We start from the raw sequence: 27046 nt of genomic DNA on the forward strand, positions 1-27046 counted from the left end.
GCCACTATAAGTTGGGTCTCCATAGGGAGCCACTTTAAGTTGGGTCTCCATAGGGAGCCACTATAAGTTGGGTCTCCATAGGGAGCCACTATAAGTTGGGTCTCCATAGGGAGCCACTATACGTTGGGTCTCCATAGGGAGCCACTATACGTTGGGTCTCCATAGGGAGCCACTATACGTTGGGTCTCCATAGGGAGCCACTATACGTTGGGTCTCCATAGGGAGCCACTATAAGTTGGGTCTCCATAGGGAGCCACTATACGTTGGGTCTCCATAGGGAGCCACTATAAGTTGGGTCTCCATAGGGAGCCACTATACGTTGGGTCTCCATAGGGAGCCACTATAAGTTGGGTCTCCATAGGGAGCCACTACTGGTCATCAAAGTATTGGCTTAAGAATGCGAGAAAAACAACAACAAAAATGTCCATGAATGCAAGTATTCATGAGGTGAGCAGTCAAAATGACCCTATAAAATATGTATTTCTACATGGGACCGCCCAGGAGCAAAGATTTTAGTTTTAAATGTTTGTAGTTTTCACTTTTTTTTTATAGACAAAGTATAAAATAATGTATAAAGTGGTTAATATATGACAGATGCCTTCCCAAATTGAATTGGTTAAAGTTGGTAGACTGAACCTCTTCCATAAATGTCCACTTTGTTTGTTTTTTATGACATGAAAAAAAGTAAAAAAGGTAAAAGCAAAAAAGCAGCAGCAGCAGCAGCTATTAACAGTATAGCGCATCTTGCACTTTTGCATCACTGTCTTCACTACCCTTTCCTTTTTACATTTCTAACTTTAGTTATCCGGGGAAGATTTGCTGAGAGCAATATTTGTTTTTAGACTTATCAAGACGCTGCTTTGCGCTTACACAGCAAAATCCTCTGCCATAATTCATCCGTTTTGTAACTTCAGATTTGTATTCTCTCAGAGTTCAATCCAACACATGGGTCCTACCTGGGACAACCAGGGTCTCTGCCCCCCAGGCGGGCTCCACATGGGTCCTACCTGGGACAACCAGGGTCTCTGGCCCCCAGGCGGGCTCCACATGGGTCCTACCTGGGACAACCAGGGCCCCCCCAGGCGGGCTCCACATGGATGATGCCTCCATGAAATGGTATTTTCTGTTTTTTTGGTTCATTCATAACTTCATGGGAATGGAGTGTAACTCTGAGTGTCCAGATGTGATGTGATTCTGACATGGGTGCAGATATTTCTCTATTCAAATGGGTGCCCTTTCAGCAATCAGAATGTTTCAAAATGTTGCGGAAGTAAAAGTGGAACGCTTCTTTTTTTTTATCTTTGTTAATTTTAATTGTGGAGGAAACATATCTCTCTCTCTCTCTCATATATGCATATCGCTACCGGGAAGACAGCGCACACAGGGAGACAAATGGATGGAAAGATGGGGAGACATTCACAGATCCAGACACAGATAGCAACACACACTGAGACGCAGGCAGACAGAGATGCCACCTCTGATACAGACAGACAGACAGACAGACAGACAGACAGACAGACAGACAGACTGACAGGTCTATGACCTTTTCCAACATTCCGTTTAAAGATCAGAGACATCAACATGGATTTTTCTCCCTACACTCTCTCTCTCTCTCTCTCTCCCTCTCTTTCACACACACACACACACACACACACACACACACACACACACACACACACACACACACACACACACACACACCACTTGTATTCCAGAGGCCCGTGGGGGGGGTCTGGGGTTTAAAGGGCAGCTCTGACGCCTTTGACCCGAGGGAGTCTGCAAGTCTGTGTGCTGTGATGTGTAAGTGTCCATGTAAACATGCTACTGCTACGTGTGTGTGTGTGTGTGTGTGTGTGTGTGTGTGTGTGTGTGTGTGTGTGTGTGTGTGTGTGTGTGTGTGTGTGTGTGTTTTACACCAAGTGAAAACAAAACTGTGAAATATTGCTGCCATTTGTTTCAAAGTGTATGCCAATCTAACCTTCCCTACTTGTATAAACTGCATAACTTTTCATTTCTCAGCAGTTACACGACTCTTGTGATTTTGTAAGCTAGTTTCATTAAGCTAGTTTTTTAGCACATACTCTAACCATACAAATTGGTTAAAGACGGGGTGAAATCAAAAACATGTTCTTCACACTTTTAGAGCATATCTGTAGTGATAATATGGCCATACCTAACACTAGATGCCAAACAAATAGAAAATAAACAATTTGTGTGTATATTTATATCAAAGGTCCCTAAATAGGCCATTCTTAATTACTTCCTGTGAACAGAAATTCAAAAAGTGATGACATAGATAGAGTTTTTGAATATAAATGAACCTTTGATTACATTCACCTGTTTGTTTCCCATTGCTGGCTCCCATTACTCCCATTACTCAGATTTTAAATCCCATCGCCTGAAGGGCTGGTCCCCTCGGATAGGTTCAGAAACACACAGGCTTCCTTTTCAAACTGAAACTTCAAAATAAAATACCCAAAATAGTCATTTCATTGGGTCTTTAAAATAAGGTTTTATCAATAAAATCGGTCCTGAATATGAGCTCTAACATTTGACAGTGTGTCCTGTATGTCTGTCTGTCCATACTGTACGTAGGTGTACGGTCTCAACAGCTGCAATACCACTGGGTTGGCCTACCTGCAGGTGGCGCTGTTGAGCAGCCTAAAGCTGCGGTCAAACCTGAATAGTTTGAGCGGCGTGACTTCGTACAATGTGAACGTAAAGATGAGACGACGCACAGAGCGCACAGGGCGACACAAACTGTGGCCTCTGTGTCTAACCTTCCCTAGTCACCACTCGTCCATCGATAGCGCATGGCTCGTCTGACATGAAGCAGAAGTGACGTCAGGTCCATTCCTTGCAGAGGCATCCCAGCAGCCGTCCATTTTCTGTTTATATGTTAGTGCTAGTACAGCAGGAGTGCTAGGGGCTATGCGAGCGAAAATGCTCATATCTACTCTTGAGTCATACATGGATTATTTGAGCCGACATTTACGTGAACGGATCGCGCATGCGAAACGCACGGGGATAAGATGCTCTCTCTCTCTCACCTTAAAGACGAACATCTCCCTCCTGAAGAAGGCCACGGTGTTGAAGTTTCCGTCGCAGATGTTGGGCTTTCCATTCCCGGGCAGCGCGGGGCGGTCGGCGGCGCTGGGCGGGCGGGCGGGCCGGGCGTGGCGGTCCTGCTTGCGGTCGGAGGGGGAGAGCGTCCGTCTGGACGGCAGGGTGGGCAGCGGCCTGGTGGGCTCCAACATGGCCGTCGGGATGCCTGGGGGGACCAACAGAAGACGTTGTCAAACTGCTTTTTCAGTGCGTAAGGCCAGTGGTTCTCAACCTGAGGGTCGGGGGGGGGGGGTCCCCAAATTATTTTGGGGGGTCCCCAGATGATTAACTTAATGTGCAACATTGTTTTCTCTCTCAACAGTAAACAAACCAACATAAAGTCTAAGTGTATAGAGGGTGTCTGCACATTTCTAAAGTGACAATTTAAGGACTTTTTAATACCTCTAAAGTGACAAATTAAACATTGACCAAATTGTCAAATATTAGAGGCAGGAATTGTGAAAATAGCAGATCTACATGCTCACATGCGAGGCGTTGTGAGCATGTAGATCTGTTAAAATATGATTATTTTCGGTGTTGCAGCGTGAGAAGGTTGAGAACCACTGCGTTAGGCTAGATGGCGCTCTCCCACACCCATGAGGGATCCCAGGACTACAAATCCCAGAATACAACTGGAAATGACGTCATCCCAAAATGTCCCCCTAACTAAAGAACCTGAGTGTGTGTATGTAGCTTTGTTACTATCTATCTCTCTATGTAGCCTGAGCATGAGCTGCAATACCGCTGGTGACCAGTGACCTCGTGGCGCTGTTGCATCTCAACACACACACACACACACACACACACACACACACACACACACACACACACACACACACACACACACACACACACACACACACACACACCACCGCTCACTTCAAACTTGTTTTTTTATTTTCTTCCCCAGGTGGTCATGTGGTTTTTCATATCATGGCCACATGGTGCCTTCCAGAAGATAAGGTATAAAACACCCTGGCCAAGATAAAATAAGGTATAAAATAAGATAAAATAAGGTATAAAACAGCACCCTAACCCAAGATATGACTTCCGCTTGGTTCCAAGATTTCTAGCGGAAGTCTGTGTTTAACGGAAGTTACGTCATGCGGTGCGGGTCTGTTTACATTCCCCAGCGAAAAAAACTAAAATAGAACTCGCTCTTAACAGGTGTAACATCACCTGAATCAATGTTTTAGTTTATATATTGTTTATTGTGAGCGCAACCGACGGAGCGGGAGACGTAGACATCTTCTTTTTCCAGCGGGGAATATGTTTGCAGGAACACCGCACTGTGAAAAGACGACAACTTCCGCGAATATTCGAGAGACAGCCGCTGATACGAACGACCTACGGCCTGGTCGCGACCTAGGCCACGACCTGGAGGTCGTAGGTCCCGGTTCTGGAGGTCGTAGTTCGCGGTACATACTTGTTAGGTCGCGGCCGGTCTAGTTTCGCGACCCCCGGCCGTGGTTGCGCCACCTCGGTCGTCCCCGGGCCGTCTTTTTGCAGAATATTCTAGAGCAGCAGCGCTATTCAACCTTTTGAAGCTTGTGATTGGCTGAACCGGAGGTAGGAAGCGCTCCATTGTAGTCACTTGGACCGCGCGAGGTGCACCAAAACCTATCCTTAACCCTAACCCCAACTCTAACTCTAACCCTAACCTTAACCCTAACCCCAACTCTAACCCTAACCCTAACCCTAACCCTAACCCTAACCCTAACCCTAACCTGCCGACACTGAGTAGCTAACCTGCCGACGCTGTTGAAAACGAGCGCTCCTTCCCTTAGCAAGCGTAGAGTTTCTAAACTCGCGTCCCTTCCCTTAGCAAGCGTAGAGTTTCGATCGCGGCGCTCCTTCCCTTAGCAAGCGTAGAGTTTCTAAACTCGCGTCCCTTCCCTTAGCAAGCGTAGAGTTTCGATCGCGGACTTCCCAGGTCGCTGAATTACGACCGAGATCGCGCAAAACCTCCAGAACCGGGACCTACGACCTCCAAGTCGTGGCCTAAGTCGCGACCAGGCCGTAGGTCGTTTGTATCAGCGGCTCTTGCTGGAATATTCAGCCCCACCTCCTAGAACGGTCTCTGCCTCATATCTTGACCAGGCTTTTCTCTTCCATGATGAGTAAGCCTGGCTACGCGAGGCTAATAAAACAGACGAGTAAGCCTGGCTACGCGAGGCTAATAAAACAGACGAGTAAGCCTGGCTACGCGAGGCTAATAAAACAGACGAGTAAGCCTGGCTACGCGAGGCTAATAAAACAGTGAAAACCTGTGACAGGACGATTAATGAATGAATGAATGAATGAATCCCTGGCATGTGTTCATAAATACCCTTTGTTCTGCGGTCTTCATTTATTCATGTATTTTCACCAGAGTGCTGACAGAGAGACAGTGGAGCAATTATAGAAAAAAGGTTTACATTATGCTAATATGTAATCTCAACATCTCAACCTCCTGATGGAAAAGCCAAATTGGTCACATTTTTACAAACATTCAAGAGGTTGAAAAAGAGACCCGGCTGGTGTCATGAATGTGGATCATTCCAATTAACTTTGCTATTGTAGATGTGTGTGTGTGTGCGTGCGTGCGTGCATGCATGTGTGTGCGTGGCTGCGCGCGCGCGTGTATCTATTCTATGTACCGATGTTTCTGGTTGACATTGGCACATTTCACTCAGGTTTTTTCATTTCACTCACGTCACTTCTGTCTGCTGACCACTCAGCAACCAAATAAAAATAAAATAAACACAAATTAAAATAAAACAATTCACAGGAGGCAAGACTGCTTGCCTCCTGTGAATTGTTTTATTTTAATTTTTGTTCACCCCATGATGTGCACTGCAATGTAGTGTCAAATGCACTGCAATGTAGTTTCAAATGCACTGCATTGTAGTTTCAAATGCACTGCATTGTAGTTTCAAATGCACTGCAATGTAATTTCAAATGCACTGCAGTGTAGTTTCAAATGCACTGCATTGTAGTTTCAAATGCACTGCATTGTAGTTTCAAATGCACTGCATTGTAGTTTCAAATGCACTGCAGTGTAGTTTCAAATGCACTGCAGTGTAGTTTCTAGTTAGCTGTCGTTTACATAATGAGAAAACAAACAATAATGTTACTATTATTTCAGCACACGAACCCTAACCCACAGACAGCAGAAACAGACGTGTTCTTCTGACAAGCAGCCTTTGTTCAGTTAAATGCATGCACACAGTCACGCGTGCAAGCGTGCACGCACTCACGCAAGCAGGAACGCACGCACACACACACACATGCATGTACACTGCTGAACGGAGCCTACGAGCACGGAGCACCTTCTCTTCTCCTCTTTGAAAAATTGAACAAAGCGTCCCCGCTGGAAAGAAACACGCAGGGGAAAAAAACACACCAAAGACTTGCAGTCTGCCGACGTTTCTGAAAAGCTTTCTTCATCCTGGGAAGGTTTTTATTAAAGACTTGCAGTCTGCCGACGTTTCTGAAAAGCTTTCTTCATCCTGGGAAGGTTTTTATTGCTGAGCTTTCAATTTGCACCGATGTTTAACCCTGCAAGAACCAGCGTGGCTTTTTGGCAACATTTTTTAAATCATTTAAAAAAAAAAATTATAATTAGTTTTCCTGTTCTTTTTTCACATTAACATCACCATTAAATCCTATTGTTTAGTATTACAATGCCATTGGCCACGATATTTGCATATAAATACCCCCCACAGAGGCTGACATTCACACCTCCCAGAGAAGTTGAAATTCCAGCGTCTGGACGAACAACATCTCACTTTTCCTGATCATTAGAATGTCTAGAACATGTACATGTGTTATTATTGTGAAAAAATATCCCCAAAATGCAAATTAGAGCATGATTTATGATTTATTATTTATGGCTATAAAACCTTACAAAAACATTAGTAATTTTTTAACATTACATTTTCCTGTGATTAGGACTCCTACAACAACATCTGATTTTTTTGATTTTTTTTTGGCCAGTAGAAATTAATTCGGGTCTTGCAGGGTTAAGGCGTGTTGGTCTGCTTTCCAAACAACGTACTTCCTTTTGGTGTCAGAAGCGAACGAAATGCAAGGTGGAACGTTGCTTCTATGATCTGATCTGTCCTCTGCCAGTATGGGACGTCTGATCTGTCCTCTGCCAGTATGGGACGTCTGATCTGTCCTCTGCCAGTATGGGACGTCTGATCTGTCCTCTGCCAGTATGGGACGTCTGATCTGTACTCTGCCAGTATGGGACGTCTGATCTGTCCTCTGCCAGTATGGGACGTCTGATCTGTACTCTGCCAGTATGGGACGTCTGATCTGTCCTCTGCCAGTATGGGACGTCTGATCTGTCCTCTGCCAGTATGGGACGTCTGATCTGTCCTCTGCCAGTATGGGACGTCTGATCTGTCCTCTGCCAGTATGGGACGTCTGATCTGTCCTCTGCCAGTATGGGACGTCTGATCTGTCCTCTGCCAGTATGGGACGTCTGATCTGTCCTCTGCCAGTATGGGACGTCTGATCTGTCCTCTGCCAGTATGGGACGTCTGATCTGTCCTCTGCCAGTATGGGACGTCTGATCTGTCCTCTGCCAGTAAGGGACGTCCATATCGTTTGTAAGAGTCTGTCAGGTGGAAACCTCATACTGTATGCCAACTTTTTCAGGCCAAGGACCCCTTAGTTGAGAGAGATGAAGCAGGGACCCCTTAGTTGAGAGAGATGAAGCAGGGACCCCTTAGTTGAGAGAGATGAAGAAGGGACCCCTTAGTTGAGAGAGAGATGAAGCAGGGACCCCTTAGTTGAGAGAGATGAAGCAGGGACCCCTTAGTTGAGAGAGATGAAGAAAGGACCCCTTAGTTGAGAGAGATGAAGCAGGGACCCCTTAGTTGAGAGAGAGATGAAGCAGGGACCCCTTAGTTGAGAGAGAGATGAAGCAGGGACGCCTTAGTTGAGAGAGAGATGAAGCAGGGACCCCTTAGTTGAGAGAGATGAAGCAGGGACCCCTTAGTTGAGAGAGATGAAGCAGGGACCCCTTAGTTGAGAGAGATGAAGCAGGGACCCCTTAGTTGAGAGAGATGAAGCAAGGACCCCTTAGTTGAGAGAGATGAAGCAGGGACCCCCACAACCTTGTCATATATTCCATATAGTTTTATTGTTTGACAGCACAATCATCAGTGTATTTTGGATTCATGTCAATTTGTGTTTTCAGATATTTAACCACTTGAACCGTCAATACTACTTGACCTTTTCACTTAAGCTGGCAATACACTACAAGATAATCGGGCCCGACTGAATCGGGTATAATTAAACACTACAGGATCATTTATTCAGATTATTTTACCAGATAATCTAAATGGGCTCAGACTAGCCGTTTTGAACAGTCGGGCGCTCCGCACGCTACAGGATCCTATCCCGATTGAGTCGGGCTCGAACATAGCAATAATAAATAATATAATGAATACAAGATGCCACGGGGGCTGTTCTGAGAGCTGAGCTGTGCTTTGCAACACGCACGCACACGCACATACAAACACACGACGTTATCCACTGACTCAACACACAACACCGCCTCACGCAACGGAAAGAAAAAAGCTTCAATATGGAAGTTGTGTCCTATTTTGATGATACTATGAGTTCACTTTGACACGTTTCATGTACATCCAACTCTGACATCCCCTCTCCTTCGCTAAAGTGCTGCTCCGTCCTTCTCATGGTGCATGATTTATGATTAGTCGTATGACTGTGTAGCGCACCCAGAACAAGATCTCCAAGACCAAATTGTGTCTGTTCCGTGCCACGTTGTAGGTTTGTAGATCAGGATGGGCGTGTACTTCTTTGACGGGATTTATGGTTCTTTGAAGTCGAGCCGGATCTCTGGGATCCGTTTCTTTCAAAGAGCCGTTCAAAAGACTGGCTCATTAGTTACTTTGTAGATTTTGATTATAATTACAAATAACTTCAACCCTATATACATTTATTTCTGCCATATAGGTAGGCCTACATACCTGCCATTTGAAAATTGCTCACAATGCATTGCATTGTGAGCTTGTAGATCGGCTATTTTCAAAAGATTTTTCTACATTTTGTTCATTGGGAAATCTGTGAAACAGGACATTCTGCCTACTTTCTACTATTGCCTATTGGTACTCTCTGTAGGCTACTTTAATTAAATGTTGAATGATACCAATACGTTTGTACTTTTACTCAAGTATATTAACATTCCAAAAACCTCTACTTGTGGCAGAGTATTTCCACATTGATTGCAGTAGGCTATTTTCCCACCACTGTTCATTAGAAAGGAACGGCTCCCTACTCCGAACCGGATCCCATCGTTCATTTCAAAGAGCCGTTCAAAATACTCGATTCGTTCGCGAACGTCCCACCTACTTGCAAGGGATGTGTGCGTGCTGGTCGCAGTCTTTCTTCTGTTTGTTTGATATGCGCTGCCGTTGAGTTTTTTCATTCATGATACAACCTCATTGACGGACGGACGCTATGAAAAGTGTGTCTGTGTGCGGGCGCGCGTGTGTGTGTGTGTGTGAGTGAGTGAGTGAGAGGCAGAGGGAGGGGTGGAGAGAAAAAAAAAAGAGATGGATCTGTCACTCAGTCAGATGTATGCTCAGAGACTTGCGTCTATCAGCGGCTGCTGTACCTATTTTCTCTCAGTCCCCTGCTGCTCTTCCAGTCTTCCAGACCAGTACTGATCCAGGAAAATATCAAACATGTTTGAAAAGAGTCGGGCTACCCCCGATCGTCCTCCGAGCCACTCGGCTGGGCTCCGAGTGGATCTGTGAGACCTCACGCTAGACGACGTTCATGCCCGATTGTCGGGCCCGTTTCAGTCGGTGGCAGCCCGATTGTCGGGAGGGTAATTAAATAGCCCGATTATCGGCTAGTGTGCGGCCAGCTTTAGTCTGCTCTTTTTCCCCTCTACACACCTTTTAGCAAAAGATAGCCGATCTACACGCTCACAACGCCTCGCAGTGCGAGGCGTTGTGAGCTTGTAGATCTGCTATTTTTGGCTAAAGTTCTCAGAATCTGGTTAAGAATCTGGCTAAAAAGGAGATTTTCATTTTTTCTTCCTATCACACAAAGATTTGGAGGACCCCCTGTAGTAACTCTGGGTGGGTCCCGGACCCCCTGTTGAAGACCCCTGCTGTATGCCCAAAACAGTAAAAAAATACCAAGCTGTGCTTTCCGAAATGACTGCCCCTCTGCTATGCTGGGTCACTAATGCTTACCAATATTAGCTTTCTTCACAAATGTGTTCATATAGGAGTCTACTATAACCTCTGAACTAAATGCTTACCAATATTAGCTTTCTTCACAAATGTGTTCATATAGGAGTCTACTATAACCTCTGAACTAAATGCTTACCAATATTAGCTTTCTTCACAAATGTGTTCATAAAGGTGTCTACTATCACCTCTGAACTAAATGCTTACCAATATTAGCTTTCTTCACAAATGTGTTCATATAGGAGTCTACTATAACCTCTGAACTAAATGCTTACCAATATTAGCTTTCTTCACAGATGTGTTCATATAGGAGTCTACTATAACCTCTGAACTAAATGCTTACCAATATTAGCTTTCTTCACACATGAGTTCATATAGGAGTCTACTATAACCTCTGAACTAAATGCTTACCAATATTAGCTTTCTTCACAAATGTGTTCATAAAGGTGTCTACTATCACCTCTCATTTGTTCCAACCAAACTCCCTTGGGAAACTTTGTGGGAGCCAATCAAAGTTGGGGTCCCATTGACTTTATTATACAGGAAAAAAAAATGCAAAAAAATAAATCTTCTTTAAGTATCATGTGAGGGCTCAAACTAGGGTTTTTTCATGATTCTGAATCCATTGCAAGTATTTGTTTTGCAGAAAAAAACATCCTTTGGGCTAAAAACTGTAAAAAGTGATGACTCATCACTAAATCATCATCAAGTAAGGCTAACTTCACTTAAGGCTAAGTTTCTCTAACTAAATGTTACAACATGGAGTTTCTGCCCAACAACAGCAATAATAATGTGTAACCAAATAGCATTTGTTTAAATGTGTACCCTCTCTGGGTTAAATGTGTACCCTCTCTGGGTTAAATGTGTACCCAATGTGTACCCTCTCTGGGTTAAATGTGTACCCTCTCTGAGTTAAATGTGTACCCTCTCTGAGTTAAATGTGTACCCTCTCTGAGTTAAATGTGTACCCTCTCTGGGTTAAATGTGTACCCTCTCTGAGTTAAATGTGTACCCTCTCTGGGTTAAATGTGTACCCTCTCTGAGTTAAATGTGTACCCTCTCTGGGTTAAATGTGTACCCTCTCTGGGTTAAATGTGTACCCTCTCTGAGTTAAATGTGTACCCTCTCTGGGTTAAATGTGTACCCTCTCTGGGTTAAATGTGTACCCTCTCTGAGTTAAATGTTTACTCTCTCTGGGTTAAATGAACACCCAGGGTTTTACTGTGTGAAATGGCTTGGACTGAAGCTCTGTGTGTGTGTGTGTGTGTGTGTGTGTGTGTGTGTGTGTGTGTGTGTGTGTGTGTGTGTGTGTGTGTGTGTGTGTGTGTGTGTGTGCACGTGCGCGCGTGCGTGCGTGCGTGCGTGCATGCGTGCGTGCTCAGAGTGAAGCATGGTCCTTAATGTTTTCTTGAATGTTATTCTGTTAAAAAGAAATGTGAAACATTTGGAATCTTTTTGGATACACTTAAACAAAGTGACTGGAGATGTTCTCATTTCTCAGCAAAAGCCTTGAATATGATGGACTGTTATGATTAAGGATGACTGTGATTATGGTAAGCTCACATTACCCGCTCTCTGGGTTAAATGTGTACCCAATGTGTACCCTCTCTGAGTTAAATGTGTACCCTTGAATATGATGGACTGTTATGATTAAGGATGACTGTGATTATGGTAAGCTCACATTACCAGCAAAAAAAAAAAAAAAAAAAATAGGAAGCGGATTGATTGGCTCGCCATGAAGCCAAAAATAAAAGAGTCTGAATTAAAACAATTAAAAAACAAGGACTCAGCTGGACGGTCAGGCCTCACCGTAGATCTTCTGGATGCCCTGCAAATCGTCCAGAGGGAGCTTGAAGTTGTGCGTCTCCATGTACTGGTAGAAGGGAGCCATGATGGCACTGGGGTCGTTGGAGTGCTCCAGACCCAGCGCGTGGCCCAGTTCATGGACCGCTACCAGGAACAGGTCGTTACCTAGAGGACAGAGAGACAGACAGATACATGTGTTCATTTAGAGCTGGGGTCGTTGGAGCGCTCTAGACCAGAGCTGGGGTCGTTGGAGTGCTCTAGACCAGAGCTGGGGTCGTTGGAGTGCTCTAGACCAGAGCTGGGGTCGTTGGAGTGCTCCAGACCCAGCGCGTGGCCCAGTTCATGGACCGCTACCAGGAACAGGTCATTACCTAGAGGACACAGAGACAGACCAGGGTTTCCGCTAGGCATTTTTGGGGCCGGCCACCTTGGCCGGCAGGATTATATTTTACCGGCCAATCAATTAATTTATCGGCCATATTATATTGAACGTCACATTCGTGTTTGCAGATGAGATACTGTATGTGCATGGTGCACCCAACTGATAATTACACCATGTTATGTTAGCGCTGGGCTTCCTTCCTCTTTATCACAGATGCAATTGCAATCTGTTCCTGAGTTAACAAAATAATATCCTAATTATCTACTTATGTAGAAGTATCGCTTGCCAAAAAAGAAGTGAATAGGTTAAAGTGGGCGCGCAACTCAAGCAAACCGTTTGCGCGCCCTGCCACACAGTGGCCTACAAATGAATAAGTTAATTGTATATGATTTTGGCTTCACGTCTCATTAAACCTTAATATGCAAACACACAACATTTGTTTTGTTTTGTTAATGTTATGTTGGTGCAAGGAAGGTTACTAACTTGACTTGCCTCTGTTGCTTTGACCACGATGGGATCACATCCATGCGATCAGAAAGTCATGTGCGTGCTTGTATAATATCCATGATTCCACAGAGTTCGGGTCCCTTTTTTATTATCGTCTACTGGGTCCAGCTTGGTCTAGATTACCTTAGAAGAACCCCAGTTCTGTTCTGATTATAACACTAAAACCACGCTGTATAGCGCTGATTGTTACAAGGTGCTGGAACTGTCAGCTGTGAAACGTGATGCTTCTCCGTAAGGCCGTGTGCGTCTAAAATAGCAGACATACAAGCTCACAGCGCAGCGCGTTTCGACTTGTTGTGAGCTTGAAGCTCTGATATTTCCAATGCGTGCGCACAGCGCATAGAGATGGGATTTATGGCTCTTTGAAGTAAGCCGGATCTCTGGGATCCGTTCCTTTCAAAGAGCCGTTCAAAAGACTGGCGTACCTTTCCCACCACTGTTCAGGAACGGCTCCCTACTGTGAACCGAATCATATCGTTCATTTCAAAGAGCCGTTCAAAAGACTCGATTCGTTAGCGAACGTCCCACCTCTTACAGCGCAGCATGAAGCAGCTGCAGTGGCGGTGAGCTCCGCTGTCGTCAGACTCACAGAAGACAGAACATGATACAAATTTAAAATTATGATAGGTTTTAATGGTTGTAGCTTTACTACTTTAGACAAATAATTATGTGAATAATAAGATTACATGATAAAATAGCCTAAGAGGCATTTTCCCAGCCGGCCACGGTGGCCGGTGGACTTTATAATTACCGGCCAATTAAACATTTTACCGGTCAATGGCCGGTAAATACCGGCTAACGGAATCTCTGAGACAGACGTGTTCATTTAGAGCAGGGCTCTTCAACGTTTTCAAGGACCCCTTAGTTGAGCAAGAGACGCGCACACACACACACACACACACACACACACACACACACACACACACACACACACACACACACACACACACACACTCCCAAAAATCTTTACGACGGCCCTGGTCTATCTGTCTGTCTGTCTGTCTGTCTGTCTGTCTGTCTGTCTGTCTGTCTGTGTGAGAGTAGAAATACAAGGTAGTGTAAGGATGAAATAAAGAAATAAAGTACGAAAAAACAACACAGAGACAGAAAGGAAACAGAAACACAATGTTCATGGAGATCATGATCATTACAGAGCTGATAGTCATTATACTGTCGTTCCGTAATGATGTTTCCAGTGGAGGTTGAACTGCTGACAAGGCTAAGCCTTCTGCTGTGCAAAAAAACAACTACAACATCAACAGAACAACATTAACACAACTAAGTGGAAACACACTAACCCTAACCCTAACCCAAACACACACTAACCCTAACCCTAACCCTAACCCGAACCCGAACCCGAACCCTAACCCTAACTTCAAAATGCGAATAAACTTTCATTATCCGCAAAAAAAGTTATCCGCTTGGAGGAGGAGGATTTTGAGCCTTTATCGAATAAACTAAATGCGCATAAGTGAATGGAAACGGGTCAGACAATAAATGCGAAATTGCGAATAGATTATGACGTTTTAGGTCCATTTCCCCTGCCGCTCTACGTCCATGGTATAGCGTTAGCCCACAAAACAAACCGGTTGTTTGTTACACACAGAGTGACACGGACCGTGTGTAAATTCCTCCCGTTTTCACCTCCCGGAGTCATCGGTGGCGAACCCTTCCTCATCACACGGTGTTGCGTGCCTGAAGTGCCTAATCTACAAGCTCACAGCAGCTCGCATCCATGTCTCCGCGCCGCGTTGTGAGCTTGCAGATCGGCCACCTGACCTTCCAGAGGACGCTGAAACTTGGAGGATGAGCACTGTGCAGCGACGCGACCGAGCTTTATGTATTGAGACTAGGAACTCTTGCCAATTTCGTAAGAGACTCGTCGCCAATTGTAATATATTTAAAAGTTATTTGGGGCCATGATGATGACTGATAAGTTGTGATAACCCCTTCTTCCCACTACTAGACAGCGACCGAGTTACAGCAGTCAGACGTGCAGACGGTCCAGTGCTCAGGTTTGGTCTGAAAAAAATCAGCCCGATCAACTCTTGCGACTGTCGCTAATTCGAATGACACCCGCAAATGGAAACATGCTAAATTCGCTTTGACTTAATGCGTATTTCTGATAATTCGCTTCCCTAATTCGAATAAGTTTATGGAAACATGGCTTATGTATCTTCCCTGAACTGGAACAAAAATTGTCTCGGGTGTAAAACACAAAAGAACAGAAGACCAAAGACTTGACTGTCAAATGTTGTGGGCGGAAAACTAGAACACATTCATTAAAACTAGAACATTAATTTGTTTCTCTGCCTGATTTCACAGGGGGGGGGGGGGGGGGGAGAGAGCTGGACAACATCAGTAGAAAATAATGTACTTAAAGGGATATTTCACTTAAAAAAAAAGAAAAAAACTTTTGGTCATTTTATGGTGTAATCAGGCTTGTATGAACACCCTGAACAGTTTAACCGAAGTTTAACCCTGAACAGTTTAACTAACCCTAACCCTAACCCTGAACAGTTTTAATTTGCTTGATTCAAAATCCCTGATAAGTTATTGGACGGACAGACAGCCTCGTGCTCGTTACAAGGACAGTTGCGGTTTTCGTGGACATGGAGGTCTGCCATCCTCTAACCCTAACCCTAACCCTGTCGCACACACAGTTTAATAACCGCTAACGCGCCATCCAAAGCTCCCGCCTGGCGGTGCCCGCGAGAGAAATAAAATGTGTTTTTAAACCTAATGTATTCGTTTTGATGCCTAATGCACATATTTTGTAGACTTGTCCTGATGATTGTGTAACCAAAGATTAATAAAGGCATGCTTTTCAAAATATATATTTTATATAAATATTGGTCCATAATACGGTTTAATACAGCCACTTTAAAACAACACTCAGATATTGAAATGTCATGTTCTGTCTGTCTCTAATTCCAAGCCATTTCAGACGCAATACCAAAATGCCCTTTGTTGGCAACGGGGCGCTGTATATTATATCTCACACACACACACACACACACACACACACACACACACACACACACACACACACACACACACACACACACACACACACACACACACACACACACACACTCTGTCACTCTCTTCCAGGAATCTGTCTGTCACTTTGCATCTGGCCTTCCATTCTCTCTTTCATTATGGACTGTAGTCTCTCTGATCTCTCTCTCTCTCTCTCTCTCTCTCTCTCTCTCTCTCTCTCTCTCTCTCTCAGGGTCATCGTCGTTTCTTCCGCTGTCCGTTTCGCTCAGTTACTTTTATCTCCGTCTCTCCGTCTCTCTGCTCCATGTTCCTCGCCCTTCATTTCTATTCCCTCGTCTTTATCATTTTTCTTTTTCTCCCTTGTCCTTCTCTCTCTCTCTCTCTCTCTCTCTCTCTCTCTCTCACACACACACATGCATACACACACACATGCATACACACACACACACGTTCCCACGCACGCGCACGCACACGCACGCACGCCCATAACCCACGCAGACAAAGGAAATCTCATTCCCTGTCTCTGTCATCTTGTAGCAGTCGGGTGGAAACCTTGTATGTGCAAAACCGCTTGTTTTGTATTCATCATTTTAAAAGTGATTCAAAACACGCGGTTAGGGTTAGGGTTAGGGTGCGAGGGTTAAGAGGCGGTGCGAGGCGTTGTGTGCTTGTAGATCTGCTATTTTCACTAGTTTTGTGCGACAGCCTTGTACGATGAAGCAGGGCTTTAACTTGGAGATACGAGGTGATCTTCCACAGAGTTCCAGGCTCTCATCATCAGCAGCGTTCCACCACTGGGGGCAGCGTTCCACCGGGGACGCTTCAGAGCACAACGTTTCTCTGGTGCTTCGTGTCAGCGTTTGATGTTCTACGCTTCATCTTAGATTCTCTCTTGTCTTTTGTAGTTTTCTGCGAGCGTCGCAGCTTCTTTATCTTAGATTCTCTCTTGTCTTTTGTAGTTTTCTGCGAGCGTCGCAGCTTCTTTATCTTAGATTCTCTCTTGTCTTATGTAGTTTTCTGCGAGCGTCGCAGCTTCTTTATCTTAGATTCTTTCTTGTCTTTTGTAGTTTTCTGCGAGCGTTGCGGCTTCTTTTGTTCCAGTTCTCCACGCATTCCGTGCAGCAGGGTTATCAGAGTTGACTAAGACAATCCAACTATCCAAATGACGACAGCTAGAAGTGGTCCTGACATCACTAAACCCGCTACTAGTGGTACAACGAGGCATTTTAACAACCATACGCATCACCATACATGGTGGACGATATTGGTTCATTCATGGCGATATCAAATGATTAGATTGAAAACGCACCACACTGCTAAACCCCATCTTCTGAGTAGAGTCGTTCAGTGCGTGCTACGATTTATTTTTTGTATTTTCTTCCTGTATAGTAAAGTTAATGGGACACAAACATGAATCATTTTTCCATGAGGTTTCCCCCGGGAGTTGAATTTCAACCTTTTAGTACATATTATTACACACCTTTAGAAACACATTGGTGAAGACATTTCTTGGTAACGATTTACTTTGCAGATTTTCTTATGTTCCCCTTACTAACACCAGTGCGTTGAGTGTGCATTTCCGAACGCACCCTAAATGAGCCTTTAGATCTGCTGTTTTTTGTTTTATTTTACGTGCACACACACACACAGGTTTGTATTACTACTAGTAAGACGCCTCAGGGTGACATGCGACCAATTCTTTGCCATCTGGCCAGTGATGTATATCGGACCAGTTACCCATGTATGGAGATCCATGTACTGTATATGGAGATATGCTGTGAGAGCCCAAAAATGCTTACTCAGTTATTCGTTATGTGAAAGTCCTATGATGTCTATGACATCTGACATCATACCCTTTCATGCCCAAACATGGAGATCCCTGTCGGTAGAACCAGCCACACAGATATGGACTGTCTTGGCCATCTGTCTTGGCCATATCTGGATTCTGTTAGTGTGGTATGTGGCCGATGTGGCCTCCATATATGGGCATTCCCATATGAAGTCCTGTTAGATATGGGCTTAATATTGATGACATCAGGGATCTCCATATATGGGCATAAAAGGGATTATGTTAGTGTGCCATCACAGTGAAGCCAGAGTGTGATGTCAGAGTGGCAAACCCATTCTGTTAATAGTGGTTCCCCTGACATCACAGCAAACCCATAGACCTGTGATGTCACAGTGATGAGTCAGGGGAACCACAGTGTCAGGCGTGACCTACACAGATACCCGGATATGCGGGTACGTGGACAAGATGTGCCGGTTTTCATAGTTAACTGCGACCTACGGTTGCAATAATTGTGAAGACATCAGCATTTTAAGGCGGTGATTTCATGAATAGCATTTTTAAATCCTTTGACATTTCTAACCAAGACTAAAGCCGAAACACACACACTCTGCACGCGTGCAGAGATAAACTCCCTTCTGTACTTCTATCTGCACCCCCGGGTTCACTTTCTAAACCCCTGCTGAGACCAGAGAGATGTAGTCTGTGATGTCTGGCATCACCGGATCCCACTGTGCTGCTCCCACTACCACTGCCACTGCCACTATCACTATCGCTACAACTCTATAACATCTCTGTCTCCGTCTCTGTGTCAGCAGCAGCTGCACGCAACAAAGCCACACACCCACACATACTATACTGTATATACTGTATATACTGTATATACTGTACACCCCAGGAGGCTGTGCCCCAGTGGGTGCTGCTCTCTGTGTTGTGTCTGTCGTTGTTGTATCCTCATGGCTGCTCCCTCATATCTGCTTGCACCTCCCGCTGAGACGGATTTTCTACGCCATTGCTTTGAGGCCTGCCTGCCTGCCTGCCTGCCTGCCTGTCTGTCTGTCTGTCTGTCTGTCTGTCTGTCTGTCTGTCTGTCTGTCTGTCTGTCTGTCTGTCTGTCTGGGACTGTTACTGCCATAAACAAAGCCCAGCTCAGAGGTTAACGTGTCCCTTTCTCATACTGGTGTTCTGAAACCTTTATCTTTCTTTTTTTTTGTTTGTTGTTGTTGTTTTTTCCCCTTGTAAGTAAATAGCCTTGGGAAGGAATGACTTGAAGGGATGACTTGAAGGATGACTTGAAGGGAAGACTTGAAGGGATGACTTGAAGGATGACTTGAAGGGATGACTTGAAGGGATGACTTGAAGGGATGACATGAAGGATGACTTGAAGGGATGACTTGAAGGGAAGACTTGAAGGATGACTTGAAGGGATGACATGAAGGGATGACATGAAGGATGACTTGAAGGGATGACTTGAAGGGATGACTTGAAGGGAAGACTTGAAGGATGACTTGAAGGGATGACATGAAGGGATGACATGAAGGATGACTTGAAGGATGACTTGAAGGGATGACATGAAGGGATGACGTGAAGGATGACTTGAAGGATGACTTGAAGGGATGACTTGAAGGGATGACATGAAGGATGACTTGAAGGATGACTTGAATGATGACTTGAAGGATGACTTGAATGGATGACTTGAATGATGACTTGAAGGATGACTTGAAGGGATGACTTGAAGGGAAGACTTGAAGGATGACTTGAAGGGATGACTTGAAGGGAAGACTTGAAGGATGACTTGAAGGGATGACTTGAATGATGACTTGAAGGATGACTTGAAGGGATGACTTGAAGGGAAGACTTGAAGGATGACTTGAAGGGATGACTTGAAGGGAAGACTTGAAGGATGACTTGAAGGGATGACTTGAATGATGACTTGAAGGATGACATTGTTTTTAGGAAGCGTTTTTAGATCTTTTTTTTTATCTTGTCGTCGGTTATTATTGTTTTCCGTTTTGTTTTTGTTTCTGCTATGTTGTTATGATATGTTATGTTTTTATGCATTGTTGTTTTTATGCATTGTTGTCTTTTTATGCTATTTTTATGGAAAGCACTTTGGTTCAACTGCTGTTGTTTTTAAATGTGCTATACAAATAAAGGTGACTTGACTTGACTTGAAGGAATGACTTGAAGGATGACTTGAAGGATGACTTGAAGGATGACTTGAAGGGAAGACTTGAAGGATGACTTGAAGGAATGACTTGAAGGGATGACTTGAAGGATGACTTGAAGGGAGGACTTGAAGGGATGACTTGAAGGGAAGACTTGAAGGATGACTTGAAGGGAAGACTTGAAGGGAAGACTTGAAGAGATGACTCGTAACAGAGTTATATGTTGTCCTGTAGTTCCATCATGACAAGGTAAGATCACAACCTAAACCTCCTCTACCAAAGTGTAGTGCAAACTAACACATTTCAAACTTTTCACAAAATAAATAAACAAACTAAACCAGCAAACACACTTGAAAACCAAGCAAAACTAAACTGAAATATAATATAATAACCTTGGTTGAGGTAAATACAGTTCCACTAGCAGGCAGTGTTCTCGGTAGAAGGTGCAGGAGAGAGTTATAAGCTCCTCTGAAAAGGATATAGCAGTGATCTGTATTAACTAGGGCTGTCACCATTACAATTTTAAGTTGATGATTATTGTCACACAAATAATTGCGATTAACGCATTTGTTTTTCATTGAGCGCTACAACAATACAATCTAAAATGCTGTTTGTTTTTTAAGATTAATTTATAATCACAAATTGCACAGGGCAGACATAAAAAAAAAATATATATACAAAGAAAATACCAACACAATCTAATAATGGTATATGTGATCTTCAAGCTTACGACACAAATGCTGTAAGCTTGTAGATCTGCTATTCCTGCTATTCTCTTAAGTATGAACCTTTTTCAATGTGGAAACGATTATGACGATTGTGCAAAATAATTGTGATTATTATCTCAAAATAATTGCAATGTAATACTTGTGACAGGCCTAGTATTAACAGTTAATGCACCAGCACATTTTCTGCGCTACTTTCCTCAGACGTCAGACGTCCTTCGGTGAGACGCAGCGATGCTATTTTTAATGCTGGTTGAAGAAACGTGTCTGACTGTGTGATGTCATCCTGAAGGGACCGGACTCTCCAATCATCTCCTCTCATTAACTTAACTTCCCTGCTCCGTTGTTTGACAAACCAGGGGTGGTTAATAAAGGAAGACGTCCCTTATCAGCCGCCCCTGTTTTAAACTTGCAGAAAGTTTCAAAACCAGAAAGAAATTGTCAAGATCACAAACCATTGGGATCTTGTACATTGGCTATTTGACCGAAAGTCGCAGTTCACCATGAACAATGTCACAGCTTGTCTGCGTGTAGACGTGAAGCTGTGTGTGTGTAGGGTTAGGGTTAGGGTTAGGGTTAGTGTGTACACATTTTTACAGTCTATGGGTTGGTTCCCTTGATACATCACTGTGACATCACAGGTGATATCACAGGTGACATACCTACCGGTATGTTAAAGTCCATATGTGGGTATTCCCCAGAATCCCTTTTATGCCCATATATGAAGATCCCTTATGTCATCTATATGCATCACTGGCCAGATGGCCAAGACATGGACCATATCTGTGTGGCTGGTTCAGATAGGGATCTCCATGTATGGGCATAACATATATTGTATGTTGTGATGTCATGGGAACCACTCTAACAGAATCCCTTTTATGCCCATATATGGAGATCCCTGATGTCATCAATATTAAGCCCATATCTAACAGGACTTCATATGGGAATGCCCATATATGGAGGAAGACAGCCCATATCTGTGCGGCTGGTTCAGGCTGGGATCTCCATGTATGGGCATAAAAGGGATGTACTATATACAGTGCATGTCCATATATGGGTAACTCGTCCGATATACATCACTGGCCAGATGGCCAAGAATTGTCGCCCTGAGGCGTCTTACTAGTAATAGCTCAAACTAGGGACACCTGGAGAAGACCTGAGGCCTGATTCTACAAATCCTGAAAGTTGTCTGAAAATCGTTGTAGTCGTTCAGAAACCACCATAATTGTATTTTTGTGTGTTTTTTTGTAAATCTACAAGATCGAAACGTATGATCGAGTTGGACATTAGTTTACAGAAAAGAAAGTTTAAATATGGATATGAGTTGCAATGATCTCCTTGTGAAAGGCAGGGCTTTGAAATGGCAGAGAAAGCGACATCATGTTAGTTTAGCAAACCAGCGTTGGCAGTGTTTTAGCGAGGAGGTGAGGCTGAGGTTGTGCTTATTGTGCCGACCAGGGCTGAGGTTTTGCTCCTTCAGTGTCAGTTTTCACCAACTGTGTGGTATTTTTTATTTCAGTGCGTAAACAATCGTAAAAAAAAAAAAAAAAAAAAAATGTAATCTAGACGCTTGTGTGGTTGTTTTTGTGCTGTCTGTTCCTTGTGAGCAACGCACTCAGCAATACCTTTGTACTTTATGTCCAACTTGGCTCATGAAGTGAATGAATCTTTATTTATTGTTTTGGATAAAAGTTGGATTCCTGTCCAAACAACCAGTAGCTTTTCTGCTTTGTACAAATAACTTGATTCCATCCATCATGTGAGTAATCTGATGTGTCCCTGTCTATCAGGGCCTACGATAACCTACTGTACGATCAATCATGTCTCTGTCTATCGGGACCTACGATCAATCATTCTGATGTGTGTCTCTGTTTATCGGGACCTACGATAACCTACTGTACGATAACCTACTGTACGATAACCTACTGTACGATCAATCATGTCTCTGTCTATCGGGCCTACGATAACCTACTGTACGATCAATCATGTCTCGGTCTATCGGGACCTACGATAACCTACTGTACGATAACCTACTGTACGATAACCTACTGTACGATAACTTACTGTACGATCAGTCATTTCACATCACGCTTTCAATGAAAACAGATCTGCAATTTAACATTTTAGGAGTTAGGCATTCTGAATAATGAGTACTTTTACTTGTGGTACTTTAAGTAGATTCTGATGCCACTACTTTTGCACTTTTATAGTCAACTTGAATACCAAACCTTTACTTGTAACCGTATTTCTACATTGTGGTATTTATACTTTTAATTAAATAAAACATACTTCTTCCACAACTGCTCCCAGTCCTGCCAGCATTACTTACCCCCGGCTTAGAGCATGGCTTTCTTTGACCATTTGAACGCCCAACGCGTTGCCAAGAGAGTGAGAAAATCTGTCAAACCTTCGCACTGATGTCCACAATCTATTTTCTTTTATTGTAGAATAGATGGTACAATGGCTGAGCCATAACTTATGCCCTTTGCCTTTGATTGCCATGTGCTTGTTATGTCTTGTGATCAATGTGATGACTGGACTTTGACTCTTGGCACTTTCTTCAAGTATTACAAAGACAAGGCCCCGGACCTTAACCCTAACCCTAACCCAGAGAATCATCCGTTGATGTCTATTCTGTTTAGTCATAAAACCATAGTTACATAAAAGTCCTCCCCATAGAACAGAACGACTTTGTTCTGAAGTCTCTTTGTAGAACATCTCATCCATGTATCTTTGTCCTTGTGGACTTTGGATGGCATGATAGATTTTTCTTTTCTACCATCCTTATCCCATATGCTGTCTGTGACTAACTAATAATGTACAATGTTAGATATTGGTCAGAAGTTATGCAAAATATATTCTCTATTATCCATATTAAAATGTATCTTTACAGCGTGGTTCTGCAAGAGGTGTGTGTGTATTGTATGAAGCTATCCACTGTTCTAAATCTAAAGAGTTTAGCCGGTTTTAGCGGGATAAATAAACACAGGCGATTTTGACGTTCAAATGTCTCGTTCGGCGTAGACGACGACACTCACGATTTTGCTTCACTGGCAAAGTGTTAAAAGGGAATTCTGGTTTAAATGGCTTTCTTACCTTTTTTGTTCTAAATCTTGTCTCACAAGACATTCAGAAGACTGGCCCTAGGATCACTGTACTGCATGTTCAACAGTGTGTTTATAAACAGCAGACGAGTAGAGAAAGAATAGATTTTGGAGTGATGGAATAAGCGTATTTGTGTAAGCCCTGCTGCTCCCGTTGTGAGCTGTGGTCGCGGGTCGACCAAAATGGATAATATTGCCTATTTTGATAAGATAACACCTGGACGAGTTTTAGGAAGACAAATACAAAATAAAAAAAGGGTAAGAAAGCCATTTAGACCGGAATTCTCCTTTAACCCTCTAAGGCCCACGGTTGTAATATTACAACGTTTGTATTTTATCCAAAAAAAGGTTTAAATCATTTTATTTTAGCTCCCCCTACCACCTAAACACCACCATTGGATTCTATTGTTTAGTATTACAATGCCATTGGCCACAATATTTGCATATAAATACCCCCCACAGGGGCTGACATTCACACCCGCCACACCCGCTGAAATTCCAGAGTTTTGACGAACAACATCTCACTTTTTCATGGAAGCTATACCTCACAAAAACATAAGTAAAATGCCTGTACTATTTTTTTTGGTGATCATTAGAATGTCTAGAACATGTACATATGTTATTATTGTGAAAAATATCCCCCGTAAATTAGAGCATGATTTATGATTTTTGATGTATGGCTATAAAATCTTACAAAAACATTTTTTTGAAAAAAACATTACATTTTCCTCTTAATAGGACTCCTACAACACCATCTGATTTTTTTCAAATTTTTATTTCAAGTATTTCTTAATGCGGGCCTTAGAGGGTTAATATCGAGCTGTCAAACGGCACCCCCGAGGATGAAAAAGGCATGTTGATTTTCCTGTCAGCCTATAAATGATGGAATGTCTATAAACATGTTATATGGTATAGTTATAAACATGTTATAATGTTATAGTTATAAACATGTTATAATGTTACAGTTATAAACATGTTATAATGTTATAGTTATAAACATAACATATATATATATGTTTTTTTTTTGTGACCACATTTTTATTCATTTTCATTTTTCATTGAAAAGGGCAGCCCCTTTTTCACATCATCTCTCGGCGGTAATACAATTTTCATTTCAGATGCAGGTTACAGATGCAGAGCATAAAATTAAAATTACAAAAAGAAACAAAAGAAAATACGTCCACAAATTGCGTCCTGCCTGTTATATCTCTTGCCTTATGAGTGTGTACAGGGCCACCTTCTCTCCACTTTCTCCTTCTTCCCTCCCCCTGAAAAACCACCTTCCCCCAGGTTCCAACATGACACTACCCGAGACATTACAGTACATTGTCAAATGACATCGTTGTCTATATAAGGCTTACGGTGGCAAAAACACGAACACGCGTATATATGTTAATAACTATATAAATATACACCATAATGGAATGACCTCCACAGCCTTCTGGAAGGTTGAGAGGAGGAATGAGTTTCAGTAGATTTGGGGTTTCTTTGCTGTCTGCTTGAATCTCCTCCACCCATCTTTCAATTACTGAATGTACGCCCGGGGATTCCAATGGTTCACACGCACACAGGCTTTCACACGCACGCACGCACGCACTCACTCACTCACTCACTCACTCACTCACGCACGCACGCACGCACGCACGCACGCACGCACGCACGCACGCACGCACGCACTCACTCACTCACTCACTCACTCACTCACTCACTCACTCACTCACTCACTCACTCCAAGTGGGTCTGTCTGCAGACCAAAGATTAGGGGGCGGATTGTGATGGGGGATGCTATTGGATAGTAGATTAGGGGGCGGATTGTGATGGGGGATGCTATTGGATAGTATGAGAATGAATCAATCCGCCCCCTGGAATCTCAATGAGCCCAGGGGGTCCCCGGACCCCCAAGAGAACCAGGGACCACCCTCCCCACCCCAAACCCGAGTTAAGACACCCATCTGGGCCACTTTCCACCCAGCACCACCCTCTTCACCTCCGTGATGGAGGGTGTGCTCACTTTGTGCGGGAGGATTTTTCAAAGGACAGGGGCAGGGGAGATTTGCCCAGGCTCTGGTACCTCCAGAGCACCAGGGCCGACTCTCCACACCCTCTAGCCCGACTCGGGGCTCCCTCCTCGGCCACTTTCCACCCAGAGCCGGCCTCTATACCTCCGTGATGGAGGAAGTAGTCAGGTTCGCTGTGTTAATAAAGGTTTATTCGTTGGATTTTTTTGGAGATTTGTAAAACTATACATTTTTGGAATCTTCAGAGCATGGGGAATCCAAAAATCTTTGTTTGCATTTGCACAGACACCTGCAAAGCCTCCATTTTGGACGTTCAAAATGGCCGACATAAAATACACAATTTGTGCTATCTTGGCTTCTAGACAACCTAGAAACGTAATTAAACATGCTAATCCTATGTTTTCTGGGTCAAGGAATCGAATGAATGAATTATGGATGTAAAATGTTCTGGACCCCCACCCCTTTCTGGGGGTTATCTATTTTGGGACCTCCCAGAACAGTACTCTAACCAGTTAATATCCGATTTTCATAATATTAGAGTTGTTTTGTTTTAAAACATCCCGAGTTCATTTATTAGACTTTTAAAGCAGCCAGAATAACCTTTCTGACTTTTGGTTGGGGTCTTTCCTCACCTGGGACCCCCTAGACAGACCCCTGTCTAGGGGTCTGTCTCAGTAATCGCTCTGCTACTGCTCCAGAACAATGTTAAATTAGATCATAATTGAAGCATAAAAGTTGTTGTAGCTGGGCTCTGAAAACAAAAATGAGTAGTAGCAAATACCAGGGGTCTTCCACAGGGGGTCCGGGACCCCTGCTGGGTCCTCAGAGTTACTACAGGGGGCCCGCCAATCTTGATGGGATCTTTGCCAGACCCATGAAATGGGTAGGCCTACATAAGCAAATGTCTGTCCGGGTTTTCTATATAAAGGGTATATATGATGATGACATGATGATGACATGCCTACAAAAGGCATGATGTCATAAATGATGATGACAGACAGGGGGTCTGGCACAACCAGGTTGACCTGGTCTAGTTTTTTTTCACATTTGAAACTGAAACTTTGAATGTTTTTATGTATCCTGGGTTTATTGCGGCCATAGGTCGCAGTTTGCGACCATAGGTCACAGTTTACTATCAGAACCGTCACATCTTGACCCTATCTATCTGTCTGTCTGGACGGGTAACGCTTTTTTGTTGATTAACTTTCACACTCTGGCATCC

At 43.6% G+C, this 27046-nt stretch overlaps 1 protein-coding gene across 1 annotated transcript in view; it reads right to left on the reverse strand.

Moving 5' to 3' along the window:
- LOC308286491 (matrix metalloproteinase-24-like) overlaps nt 1–27046 on the reverse strand; it is a gene marked incomplete at its 3' end in the record, with an annotated part of 133698 nt that overhangs the window by 28169 nt on the left and 78483 nt on the right. Inside the window, 2 exon segments of the mRNA XM_080727530.1 lie at nt 3051–3271; nt 12135–12296. Coding sequence (XP_080583656.1) covers nt 3051–3271; nt 12135–12296 — 383 coding nt within the window.

Source organism: Nannobrachium achirus (assembly GCF_963921795.1).
Source record: "Nannobrachium achirus genome assembly, chromosome: 6".
NCBI lineage: Eukaryota > Metazoa > Chordata > Actinopteri > Myctophiformes > Myctophidae > Nannobrachium > Nannobrachium achirus.